The 12,889-nt window shown below is 36.0% G+C and overlaps 1 protein-coding gene across 1 annotated transcript in view; it reads right to left on the reverse strand.

Annotated features, from left to right (window-relative positions):
• The window catches only part of fam20cb (FAM20C golgi associated secretory pathway kinase b), a 48,876-nt gene that overhangs the window by 4,485 nt on the left and 31,502 nt on the right, over window positions 1-12,889 (reverse strand). Inside the window, exons 4-6 of the mRNA XM_056253030.1 lie at window positions 5,896-5,988; window positions 2,821-2,936; window positions 1,398-1,578 (exon numbers count right to left, since the gene is read on the reverse strand). Of these exons, the coding sequence (XP_056109005.1) occupies window positions 1,398-1,578; window positions 2,821-2,936; window positions 5,896-5,988 (390 nt within the window). The remainder of the gene's footprint in view (window positions 1-1,397; window positions 1,579-2,820; window positions 2,937-5,895; window positions 5,989-12,889) is intronic.

Consider the following 12,889-nt stretch of genomic DNA (forward strand, 5'->3'; position numbering starts at 1 on the left):
GGATTATATTTATGATGGATGGATGCATTTTTTAGGGCTTCAAAATCTCGTCCCCCATTCACTCCCATTATAAAGCTTGGAAGAGCCAGGATATTTTTCAAATATAACTACGCTTGTGTTCGTCTAAAAGAAGATAGTCATATACACCTTGGATGGCTTGAGGGTGAGTAAAGCATGGTATAATTTTCATTTTTGGGTGAACTATCCCTTTAAGGATGGCAAAAAGCCTATTTATTTTGAATAAGGTTAAATACAGCTTACCATATAATACAATGAAAATGTTATATTGTTCAATGATTTTGCCTTATTTAAACTATTGTGTAGAAATATGGGGAAATACATATCAAAGTAACACTATGCCTTTATTTATTTTACAGAAAAGAGCCATTCGCATTATTTTCAAAGCAGGATATAGAGACCACACAAATCCACTCTTTATTAGGTCAGGATTATTAAAACTTAAGACATTGTAGAATTACAAACTTTATTAGTGATGTTTAAAGCTAGAAGCAAAGCTCTTCCGCATGACTTACAAAAGTTATTTGTTTTTACTTCTGAAGATGGAAATCACAGACGACCGTATGACTTTAAACATCTAATAGCACGAACAAACCTGAAACAAATGTGTTTGTCTGTTGCTGGAGTAAAAGCATGGAATCTTCTAAGGAAAGACTTAAAAAGTTGTAAAAATATTTTGGAATTTAAAAAGAGTTATAAAAAGAAACAACTTGAATTATATCAAACTGAATTTTGAATTGGACTGTATGTGGTCAATGTATAAAAGTTTAAATAAATATCAGATATGTTGGAGATTAGGTGATGGTGGAGGGAACAGTGCTAATGATATCTATTGTGTATGTTAATATATTTTGGGTGATGGTGGAGGGAACAATGTTAATGCCATCTATTATTGATGTCTATAAAGGGGGCAGATAAATATAAGAATATTATTCTTCCATCTGCTCCTTTCTGATCATGGAAATGTAAAGGAAATTTCAAATGAATTGTAGCTATGTGATTGGTATAAATAATGCATTTTCATGAAAAGAATAAAAGAGAAAATGAAAAATGAATGAATGAAGGGTGCTTTCACACTAGCACTTTTGGTGCTCACTCGGGTTCGATTGACGTCAGAGTTCGGTTGGTTTGGATGATGTGAACGCTGTTTTCTCCTTCTCCTGCATCGCCGTCACCAAGAGACAGGGTTAAACAGCTGCTGCTTTGATGATGCAAACGCACCATCGCTTGGACCCAAATAATGGAGGGGGGAGCAATCGAACTCGGGTCTGAACCAGGCAATCGGACCAAGTGTGAAAGCACCCTAACAGTAATATGTAGATATATGAACGTTTCTTGGGTTGTATTTCTCTAAATGAGGTGTGCTGTGTATTCCTCACTCTGCTTTCTTGCGCTTGTGATAGGATCGTCTCCAGGGGTTTCTCCAGGTCCTGCGCTTGGCCAAGGCCAGGTCGGGCAGAAAAGCTGCTAAAGAGCCCTCGATCTGGTCAGGCTTCCCGCACAGAGCATGCTCAGTGGAGCAGTAGTACGAACATTCACCGTAGAAACAGATATTATTGGCTGCAGGGATGATAGAGCGTGATAAAAAACAGACAAGACAGTTCAATATATTTATAATGATGATTTTAAAGTTAAATCCAAATGCATGTTCCTGGCATTATTAATTTATTTCCAGAAATTAAAAATATATATTTAGCTCAGTATTGCTGTTTATGTACTCTGGATTGGTATATTGTTTCATGTAGATGAAAATGAGTAATTATCAAAAATGTGCCTAGATTACTAAGAATTTTATGAAAATTGAATGTGTTGTTTAAGTCTAATTTACAACACTGGCTGTTTGGTTCCTCTAACTGAAAGGAAAAATCACATGCAGTTTAAGGGAAAAGAAATATTGAGATCAAACAGTTTTTGTTGAATATTTGGTTTCAGTTGGAAAACTATCACATTATTGTATTGGTAGCAAATAGCATTTTACATTGACTTTAAATTATGATTTTTGTTTTAAAGTCTTTTTAAGTCCAATTTTGTGGCAGCATCAAATAATTAGTTAATCAAAAACTATTGTTGTGACGTTAATATACTACAGTTTGCGGAAAGATTTTGTTTAGTAAAAGAACTTAAGAAATGAATACTTTTATTCAACAATGATGCATTTAATGACAGTTAAGACATTTATAATGTTACAAACGATTTCTATTTCGAATGAATGCTGTTCTTTTAAACTTTGTATTCATCAAAGAAGGTGGAAATGTACCACATTTACCACAAAAATATCAAGCAGCACAACTGTTTCAAACATATTGATAATAAGAAATGTTTCTTGAGCACCAAAACAGCATATTAGAATGATTGGTGAAGGATCGTGTGACACTGAAGACTGGAGTAATGATGCTGAAAAATACAGCTTTGCCATCACAGGAAAAAAACAAACATTTTAAAATAGTTATGTTTTAATTGTAATAATAGGTCTATTTCACAATAAAGGTAGTGTACATATTTTAATTTCAGCCTATCAAGGGGATTATTTGGCATAAATCCGAATGAGTTCTCACTTGACAATTAATTGACCAACAGCGCCATCTACTGGTTACCTACAGTAGTAGAAGTAGAAAATCACAGAATCCTCTGATAAGATAATAAAGAGATCAGAGAGATCAGAGTTTGAATTGGTGATAAGAAATTATCTTGCCTCAGTTGGGGCTATTTGGGCCAAAACTATTGATTTTGATAAATCCCCTTTAGTCAGTAAATTGATAATAATGATAAGTGATGAGAGAGTGACTGCTGGATGTTGAGTACCTGGTGAAATGAAAAAGGTTCTCCACAGTTTTTTGTCACGGGTCACATCTCTGATCTCTTTGGTCATATTCACCAGTCGCCCAGTCACCGGCGGCACTCGGCGGAAATCCAGGATCCTGATCATCAATCAAAGGAGACATAAGTTAGTTTTTACATGGATACCACATACAGATAGTTGAAGCTCAATACAGATTTGCTCAACTTAATTAAAACACTCAAACCAAATTCATAGAGAATTATGGGAAGAAACTATGGGAGGTCAAATTGGTAATAACTTTCACCAGTAGAGGGCGCTCAAAGTACACTAGATAAAATACACTTCACAGATTGTGAATAATAAATCACTAGCCTGTCAAGGGATGAAACATTTGTTTCCTATCAAAACCCTTTTACTTACTGTATATTTCATATTTCATATTGAGGAAATAATACATTTTTGCCGAATTTACTGTATCTTTTGACGGAACTGACCTTGCACAAAACTGAATTTATAAATGTGTTGGCTTTCTTCCTGGTTATTTGTGAGCGTGGTCTACTCATCCATGTTTTAAAACATATTCACCCTGCGTGCAAGTGTAGACTCTCTGCTGACAGGGCAACTTGGAAAAAAACCCACCCTGAAAACAACTAATGGACGGGGCCTAAGGGATAAAAGCACTTGAAGCTACTAATTGCCCAGTCATGCTGACAGAGATGACAGAGAGAGTTTGTGTGCGGGAGCGTTTTCACTGTCCGATGCATAACTCAGTGGGAACTGTGGGGCAAATGAAAAGTTCTCTTCTCCCTCAATCCCGTCTTCCTCCCCAAAACCACGCTACAATAAGCGTTTCCCATCAACTAAAATCAGATAATTAATGGTACGTTGTCAGATATAGCCGTGGTGGGCTTGCGAGGACAGAGAGGCCCACTGGGTGATGGCGCTTTAAAATAGAAATAACAACCTGCACTTTTGTCTAACCCAGATGAACTTTATTTAGAAAAGCTGGTGTTTTTTTCATGTTCTTGGTTTGCGCTTTCTACCCACACACATGCCTGTGTGTTCTGACTAGATTTTACTCCCGGCCAGATGTGCAGAAGCGAGGCGGACCAGGCCGGTCTGGGCCTGCTGAATGATTATGTGCCCAAGACTCATGCTGGGTTCAGTCTGACTCACGCTCGCACTGCCGGAGAGGAGGATCCAGTGCCGGCTAGAGAACAGCACAGGACAAGACAACACGCCAATCATGTGAGGGACCTTCAGATTTGTATGTTTGGGCCTCCTCTCCTAAGAAACTATAAGTAGACTATATCAAACAGGACATTACACTCCAAAAATCATCTTCTTAATGGGTATTTGTTTTCTAGCTAAAATAAGCATCCTTAAAAAGAATGAAAAAATAAAGATAAATTATATTCAAACAAAATAATAAATTATATTTAAATATTTATTCTTATACTATTATTATTCTTATACTAACATCTTATACTATTCTTAATTTTTATTTCTTATCTTATTTGAGCAAAAATACAGTAAAACAACAATATTGAGAAATATTATTACAATTTAAAATAACTGTTTTCTTTGTTATATAATATATTATATACCAATATCATATATTTGAAAATGTATTATGTATATTATTAAAATGTATTCCTCTGATGGAAAAGCTTAATTTTCAGCAGCCATTACTTCAGTGTCACATGATCCTTCAGAAATCTCTTCAGGAATTATAATATGCTAATATATATATATGTATATATATATATATATATATATATATATATATATATTAGTGCTGTATATTTATACACACAGACACTATAATGTAATATACATGCACATATTTTATATAAACAAAAACTTTAATCGATTTGACAGCACTAATTATATATAGCATTCAGCATTCTTTAGAAAGTTCAAAAGTAACATTATAAATCTATTTACTGTCACTTTTGACCAAATTCAGAATCAGAATGTGTGTTTTATTCTGGAGGTGTGCAAAAACACACAAGGAATTTGGTCTGGTTTCCAGAAGCTCTAGATACTTACTTACAAACAAATATACACAAGAGAATAGAGAGAAAGAATTAAATAAGTAGAATTAAATCAAAACTTAAAGTAATACACATGAAAAAAGTATGTACATTATATAGAGTTGATGCAATGTACTTAAAAGTTCACATTAAGTATTCTATATACTTAATATACTGTATAAAATAATATGTATTTACATGAACACCTGGTTTGCATAAACAGATAGACAGTATAGTGGGAGTGCATCCTTGCTGAATCCTTGCTTAAAGTATTTATTTCTTCAAAAAATAATTATTACTGACCCCAAACTTTTGAACTGTATATTATATGATATTATACTTTTTTTCTCAAATGTTTTTTTGTCCAGTGGGTCTCCTCTTTGAGAGGGCCGGGACAATGTTTCCGGCTGTTCACACCCATCACAATGATGAGGAGAAAACGAGATGAGAATGGAAATGAACTATAATGGGAATAAATCCCAGAGTCTCAGATCACAATCGAGGAAAATCTGACTCATATAGCAAACAACCAATAAACTCGGCTGAAATGAGCTGACAAGGACAGATGTACATGGGTTGTTGCGGCTGACACAAATGAAAGCCTCTCAATCACTAACTGACATTCATCAGAAGGGTAATCACCAATAAGCAGACATTGTTGGATGGAGCTCGATCGGTGATCAGATACTGACGGATGTGTTTGCGTTCATTCAGAGTGAGTCATTATATTCTCTCTGGATTTGGTGTTTATGAGTGTTAAACTGCAGGTTTCAGACTGCTTACTGCCCCGAGATATGCTCACATACTGTACTTTCACACATACATACAAACACAAGTTCAAACGTGCTGAAAACATGCAGGACACCACAAGCGTTATACATTCACACGCACACAAAACATTCTTGTGCAAACAAACGCGGCCCCACAGGTTCATATACACAAGCAGGCAACATACTTATAAGTAGCATGTGGTGCATGTATCCATACACATATATTCAGAGGAAGACAAACATCTCACACACACTCTATTCATGCCAGAGGCTGACATTTATGGCGCTTTACCTGTCTAGATGATATGCTGCGATCTCTGCATTGTGCCTCTCGAAATCTGAGAAGTAGAAGAAGTCTGGGGGTGTCTCCTGCTCCCGTGTCTGCCTGCAAGGCAAAGGTTAATCTGCTGTGAGCCCCTTTCATCAACAAAGCCATAATCACAGCCCTAGCCCTTGAAACTAAAGCCACCCTGTCAAGAAAACATTAAGAGACACCCCTCCATTACTTCTGGATTGATGTCTGGAAGAAAATATCTTTTCTTAACATATTTTTGAAAAAATACCTTATTTGATTTATTACTAAAATAATTGACAGAGACAATAACTTTAATTTTAATTTGAAAATTCTTCATGCCAATACCTTAAAGCTTGTATATTAAAGATCACGAAATTGCTTGAAGAACACAGTTTTCCTTCCTGTTTTGACTTAGGGTACGTTTACACGACAACGATATGCTTAAAACTGAGTTTTTCCATTGTCAAAACGATTCCCATTCACACGGATCCACGAAAACGACTAAAACGCTGTATTCTGCTGCCAGGCCATTAGATGGCGATGAAACACTATAGGTTGAACACGTAATACGCATGTGCATGACATCATCGTCTTCAGAGATTCGTCTTTTAGTTTGTTTACACGGAGAGCGTTTTCAAAAACTTGCACTTTAAAACCCGTTTTCAAAAGTTTGCGTTTTCAGGCACCCAAAACGTTGTTGTCGTGTAAACGAACGGCCAAAGCGCATACAAAGTTTTACGGTTTTAGTTGAAAACGATGTCGTGTAAACAGCCCCTTATTTCCTCTGGAAAGAGTATGTGTGGATGGGACATTTCAAATGGCTTGTCCTTCTTTTTTTTAATAGTAATCAAAGGGCCATGATCTGCTAGCTATAGTTGCTATTGTTAGAATTTGCAGGACGTTTTAGGGGGAGGGACATTTTTGTCTAAGAGAGCCTTTCATTGGACAGAAATCTGTGGAGTGCAGGATGAGTCATCAATCATTTCCCAGTCAGTTTTCCCATTAATGTTATATTTCTAAAGGCTAATTTTGTTAGCGTTTAGGAGTACACTAGCATGGACTTAAAGCCACAGAACTTCCATTTTGATTTCATTGAAAATTTTGATATTGTACGTGACTAGTTAATAACAGGCCAACAATAAGAAAACAATATCATTTAATCAATACTTGTAGGTCAATGGAGGACATATCAAGTTCCAGGCAAACATTTCTCCACAGACAAGAGCCAGAGAAACTATTTTTAACCCGGGCCGACTTCATACGGTCCCACTGAAATGTTTTCAGCAGACTCCATTTCAAACATACTTGAGATTTCTCTCTTTGCTCTTCCCTTCTCTCTCTCTCTCTGAATGCTGTCCGAATGTCAGAACAATTAAATCCAGCTTGTTTTCTTGCCTTTCTTAACAGCCTTAATCATGTAAGGACGGTTCAAAACAATGACTTCTCTGGGAACTGAATCTTGTCACATCCCAACATCTTTGTGGCAAACCAAAGGCAAGGTAGCTGGCGGGAGGAGTGCCAGCTCTGTAATGGAAACATATCCTTATCTTGGCGAAATCAGGCATTCAGTATCGTCCTCAGCTGGCGGCAGTCGTTCAAGGCGCAGCTGTGAGACTGACACGCTCACCGATCGTTAAATAACACAGCATGGGACCTGCCAAACGAGAGTCTCCAACTTCACATTCTTCTGCAGTTCGCTCCTCAGAGCCCCGGATAATATCGCTCCACTTGCCAACTGTGAACCTCTTTTCAGGCATGAATAGAATTAAAATGGATTTGTGTTTCTGCCGGAAGAAACAGGCCTACTTCTGCAACAAACCCAGAAGCGTCCTGGTGATGAACCCATTGGACGCTTGCCCTCAGACGCTCAGATGTTTAATTGGCAGAGAAGTGTGTACGGGTGTTTTTTTGTGTGGAAAGTTAACTCCCCTAAAGGACTTTTCACTCTCACACATTTTTTTTCTTCATTTGTCCACTAGCAACGTCTGACAGTCTATTTACGATTAAAAACATATTAAATATTTATTCATACACATGAAATTGTGTAACAAAATTACAGCTTGACTAGAAATGATTATTTAAATCTCAAAATATCTCATAGGAGATATTATCTCATATTTTAAAATTGAAAGAAATTTATAATGTTGCAAAAGATTTCTACTTCAATTAAAAGCTGTTCTTTTTAACTTAATATTCAGCAAAAAATCCTAAAAACATTGTACCATGCATGGTTTCCACAAAAATCAGCACAACTGTTTTCAGAATTGATAATAATATTAAGAAATATTAAGAAATGTTTCTCGAGCACCAAATCAGCATATTAGTATGATTCCTGAAGGATCATGTGACACTAAAAACAGAAATAATTTGCAACACAGAAATAAATTACATTTTAAAATATAGCAAAATAGAAAACACATTTTAAATGATTATATTTCACAATATTATTGTTTTTACTATATTTTTGATCAAATAAATGCAGCCAACTTCTTTCAAAAACATTTTCAATCTTACCGACCCCAAACATATGAACGATAGTGTATCTCTCTCTATACATTTAAACATTTTTAAAGAACCAAAAAACAAACAAAGAAAAAAAATAAAAACTTTCCAAAACACAAAACAAAGCTGTTTTAATAAAATCATAATTGGACATAAAAGTCTCTGAAGGAAACACCTTTTCACTTGTGTGACAGTGTACCACAATTCCACTTGCTTTAGCTCATAATTTCAGTACTCTGGCAACCGCATCCGCCTGTTTTCACAGCTATTATGATAGCTCACTGTCTAATGCACTGTAAAGTAATATTAAGTCTCTAAGCACTTATTGAGCACCACTGTGCCCAAGGACTTGACCCAGCCAAGGCCTCTGCATCGGTGACAGCACTTAGCATCTGCACACATCTGCCTCTATTCTGTGTGCTTTTCATCAAATAGGATTCCATCAAGGTAAAATTAGTGATTAACATCAACTCCATAACACAAATGGTCCCAACAGGAAAAAAAAAAAAAAAAAATACACAGGGTTTTTTAAAAGCTCAGAGACCGCAGCTGATGGCAAAACCCTCTGAGGAGTGTTCTGTGGGTGGAGAACTCGAAACTCCCTCCACTCACGCTGGCACTCCAGACAACCTTGTTAAGCTGGAGCTTGAGAGCTCTCATTTATTCCCGTAAAACCCCAGAGAGACATGAGGAAAACAACATTCGACTGGCTGCTGGACCAGAAAATTATAACAAAAGAAACCAGACTCAGGCCAGCCTGTCAAAGGGTCAAAACAATCCCTGCGAAGAATTCTGTAAAGCTTAGTTTCCATTCGACATTAACGACACCTCGGAGAGAGGAAAAAAAATCCCTCTTTAAAGACAACATATAGAAATTTGAAGGCAACTACATAAAAATATAGAACATAGCATTTAGAGTAACAACAGTTTCTAATGGATTTCATTCAATAACAAACCAACAAAGACAAGTTTATGAGGCACTGAATATAAAAACGAAAGGAAAAACAGCTGCAATCTGTGTGCGTGCAGGGGTTGTTGGGATATAGATTGAAAGCTCAAGGTGATTCATTTTTTTCCTCTATTTTCTTCAAATGTGCGATCGGTGGATGTGGTTCACCATAAAATATGCCATGGGAATGGTCGCCACTCTTAAAGTACACTTAAATGAGCCTCAAGATCAGTGGCGGTTCTAGAGGGAGGCCAGGGGGGGCCAGTGCCCCTGTGACAAAAAGCTTGGCCCCCCTTGTGGCCCCCCTAAATGTGGAGTTTGAAATAATTTTTACAAAACTGTTTTTTGCTATCGTTGTTATCGTTGTATGCGTATTATTTTTTATTATTCTATCTTTGTGGATTTGCATTTTCACGTGACAATTCGCATCACATTCCCGGGAATCGCGGCAGAATAACGTCTGTCTCCTGCACGCGAGAGAGGAGAGAAGGAGAAAGTTGGTAAATGTCAGTTCAGTTGTAAGTTCATTCTTTATGTGCGAATGGGGTGTGTGATGTGTAGCCTATTGTCTATTATGATATTGTAATCATTGTTTTAACTATGTACGAGGCACTGTGAGGTGACATCGCGTTTGTCTATCGTCACTGCGGTGTGCAGTTCATAGGTAGGCTATGTCCCCAAATTAGTTTTTTTGTCTTATATTTATATCATATTATGTTCTTATATTAGAATATCACATCAGCAAGAGTGCAGTTTTCCCGTGCACAATTACAACTGTGATATTTATGTTATACAACAGTTAAATTAACAATAAGTTAACATCGGGAGAACTTTTTAGACACAATATTGTCAATATTGTTTGTTTTCCCTTTATTTCGCCGACAAGAATTTCATAATGAAACCGTAGCAGAGTCTCAATGCAACACAGCGATGATTTATTGACTAGTCTGAAATCCGCGTTTTGAACGAATCACTTGCTTCTTTCCTGAATGAATCAGCCGTTTGAACAAATCGGTTGAATGAATGAATCCCTCTTACAGGGACTTGCCGCCGCCTACTGGCGGTTTTAGTTTCATATTTAAAGTATCCTTTAATTAAAACGTTAAAATTAGAAATCATTTCATATTTAAATATTGATTAAAAAAAAAATCTCATAGCTTTATTTATGCTATTGTAAATGGAGTGTAAATATATTAATGCCATATTCTGTGTCACCTCTGCACTGCAAAGATGGATTTTGATTGAATTAATTAATTTGACTGGTAGCAGTGGCACTGTATAATTATTGTATAGCCTAATTAAGTCTTATTGTATAAATAAGTATAGGCCTAATTATTGTATAATTTGAATGTTAGTATTTGACATAAAAGGTGACGCATAACTCTAAATAAGTTGAGAAAAAATGTCCATATATAGGTGAAAATGCCCCTGGAAATCAATTTAAAGTGGCAAATATTGCCCCTTAATTAAAAAAATTATTTCTGTCACTGCTGTGAACTGACCATATAATATGAAAAATATGAATATCTTCGTGAGTCAGCTGTCAACAACAGGCCTAAACCAGCCATGGCACCAGCACAAAAACACAATCAGTAAAATATCATCTAATTATTATCAACAAAACGTTGAAAATATTGAAATATATTTTTGTCAATATTGCACACCCCTAATGTACGGTATTAATTTTGATTTCTTTAGGTCTTAAAAAGCCTTAAATTTGACTTTAAAAAGTGTGCAGGAACCCTGTAAACGGTTAGACGTAGTTACCTAGAAAGTCAGTTATTTTCAGTAAATGAATTAATAAGCTTCTTGGTCCCCTTTGCTTTTGCTCTATAGTTCTCAAAATGAAGAGAAAGAAGGACATCATGTCTATTAGGCTACAGTTACTGTGACTAATACTGAATATGTAATGCAAATGTAAAAATATAATGGAAATGCAAATACATTGTTGAATGATTATAAACACGGTATTTTGCCTGTTAATGCCTGCAGTAGTGCAGAAAATGATATGACAACAATAAGGTCTAAATGTAACTGGCCCCTCTAACAGTACAACTGGCCCCAGCTTGGCCCCCCCAGTTGAAATGGGCTAGAACCGCCACTGCTCAAGATGGGCCTCTGGGATCCTAAAACCAACTCAGCTGAGAGCAGAATGTCTCTAGTGATCAAAATACGCTGAGAGAGCGCTCTCCGTGACCCTGCACTTCAAGGTAAACACACTGTTTACTCCAGCCAAGCCAATAGATTGATTCATGCAAAGAGGCTCACAAAGACACTAGTATAAACGCTAGTCGTCGACTTATATAATGGCAATATAAACAGCAATATTGGATAAGCAGCACCAATTTATTATTAGGGATGCACTAAATTGCACAAAATCTGGACGATTCTGATAAGCCAATAATTATTTATATGTTATGGCCAATAACCATAAATGGCTGATATTGAAATTAAATACTGTTTTGTGTAAATAAATTCAAATAAAACAATAAAAAGAAATGAATGCTACAAGTGAACTTAGGCATCACAACATTATAATGTATAATATTAAAAATGGATATTCATTTTGAGATTTGCTGACTTGAACATTTAATTAGCTCGCAATTACATATCTAGTGTCTGCCTGTATATATTTATGATTTAAAAAAACTCAAACACTGACTATTAGCGATACTGTAATTAAATATTGTGCATCTCTAATTATTATTATTCATTAAACTAATTAACAGTTCATTAACTTAATTGTTGGCTGTTTGAGGACGCCAAGCAAGCAACTATATAAAAATATAGAACATGAAATTTAGAGTATTATAGAATTTATAGCCATTGTACAACAGTTTCCAATGGATTTCTAATGGATTCTAATGGATAACATCCCAGGTTTTGAAGCTAACACTAAACAGATGCTAAGAACTTTTGTTAATTAGTCCAAATCCGGCATGAAATAGCCAAATATCAGCCGATCAATCGCCCTGGCTGAGATATAGGCCTATACCGGTCTCTCACTGCACATATGGTTTCAAGGCCATGGCTACATGTAAAAGTTTTATTGTTTGCAATGCCAGTGCAAACAATAAAACAGTAGCAGATGACAAAATTGTGCAAAAGGTACAGACAACCACAAAAAAAAAAAAAACCTGATCTGTTAAGAAAACATACAGGAGCAAACAAATGAATCTAACAGGACACGGTATCTAGGACACTATATTCTGCCAAATCCCTTAGTTGGCTTTACACTGGACAAACACGAAAAAAGCTCACACAATAGCCATGAAAGCAAATTCATCTCACAAAGCCTGATGGCTGCAGCATTTGTAAAAGCTTATCCCAGCATTCTTAGGAGGTGTGTTGGTCAGACTGCGATGGCGAAAGAAGAAAAAACAATGTTCAAGCAGACACTTCTGGAGCCTTAAAGGGACAGTTCACCCCAAAATTAAAAACATGATTAGTCATTATTTACTGATCCTTGCATCTTTTCAAACCTGAATGACTTGAACACAAAATTAGTTATCTAGTAGTATTCACCAAGCTGCTCTTTTT

This window comes from Rhinichthys klamathensis, unplaced genomic scaffold (genome assembly GCF_029890125.1).
Source record: "Rhinichthys klamathensis goyatoka isolate OS25496 unplaced genomic scaffold, OSU_Roscu_1.1 h1tg000101l_1, whole genome shotgun sequence".
NCBI classification, from domain to species: domain Eukaryota; kingdom Metazoa; phylum Chordata; class Actinopteri; order Cypriniformes; family Leuciscidae; genus Rhinichthys; species Rhinichthys klamathensis.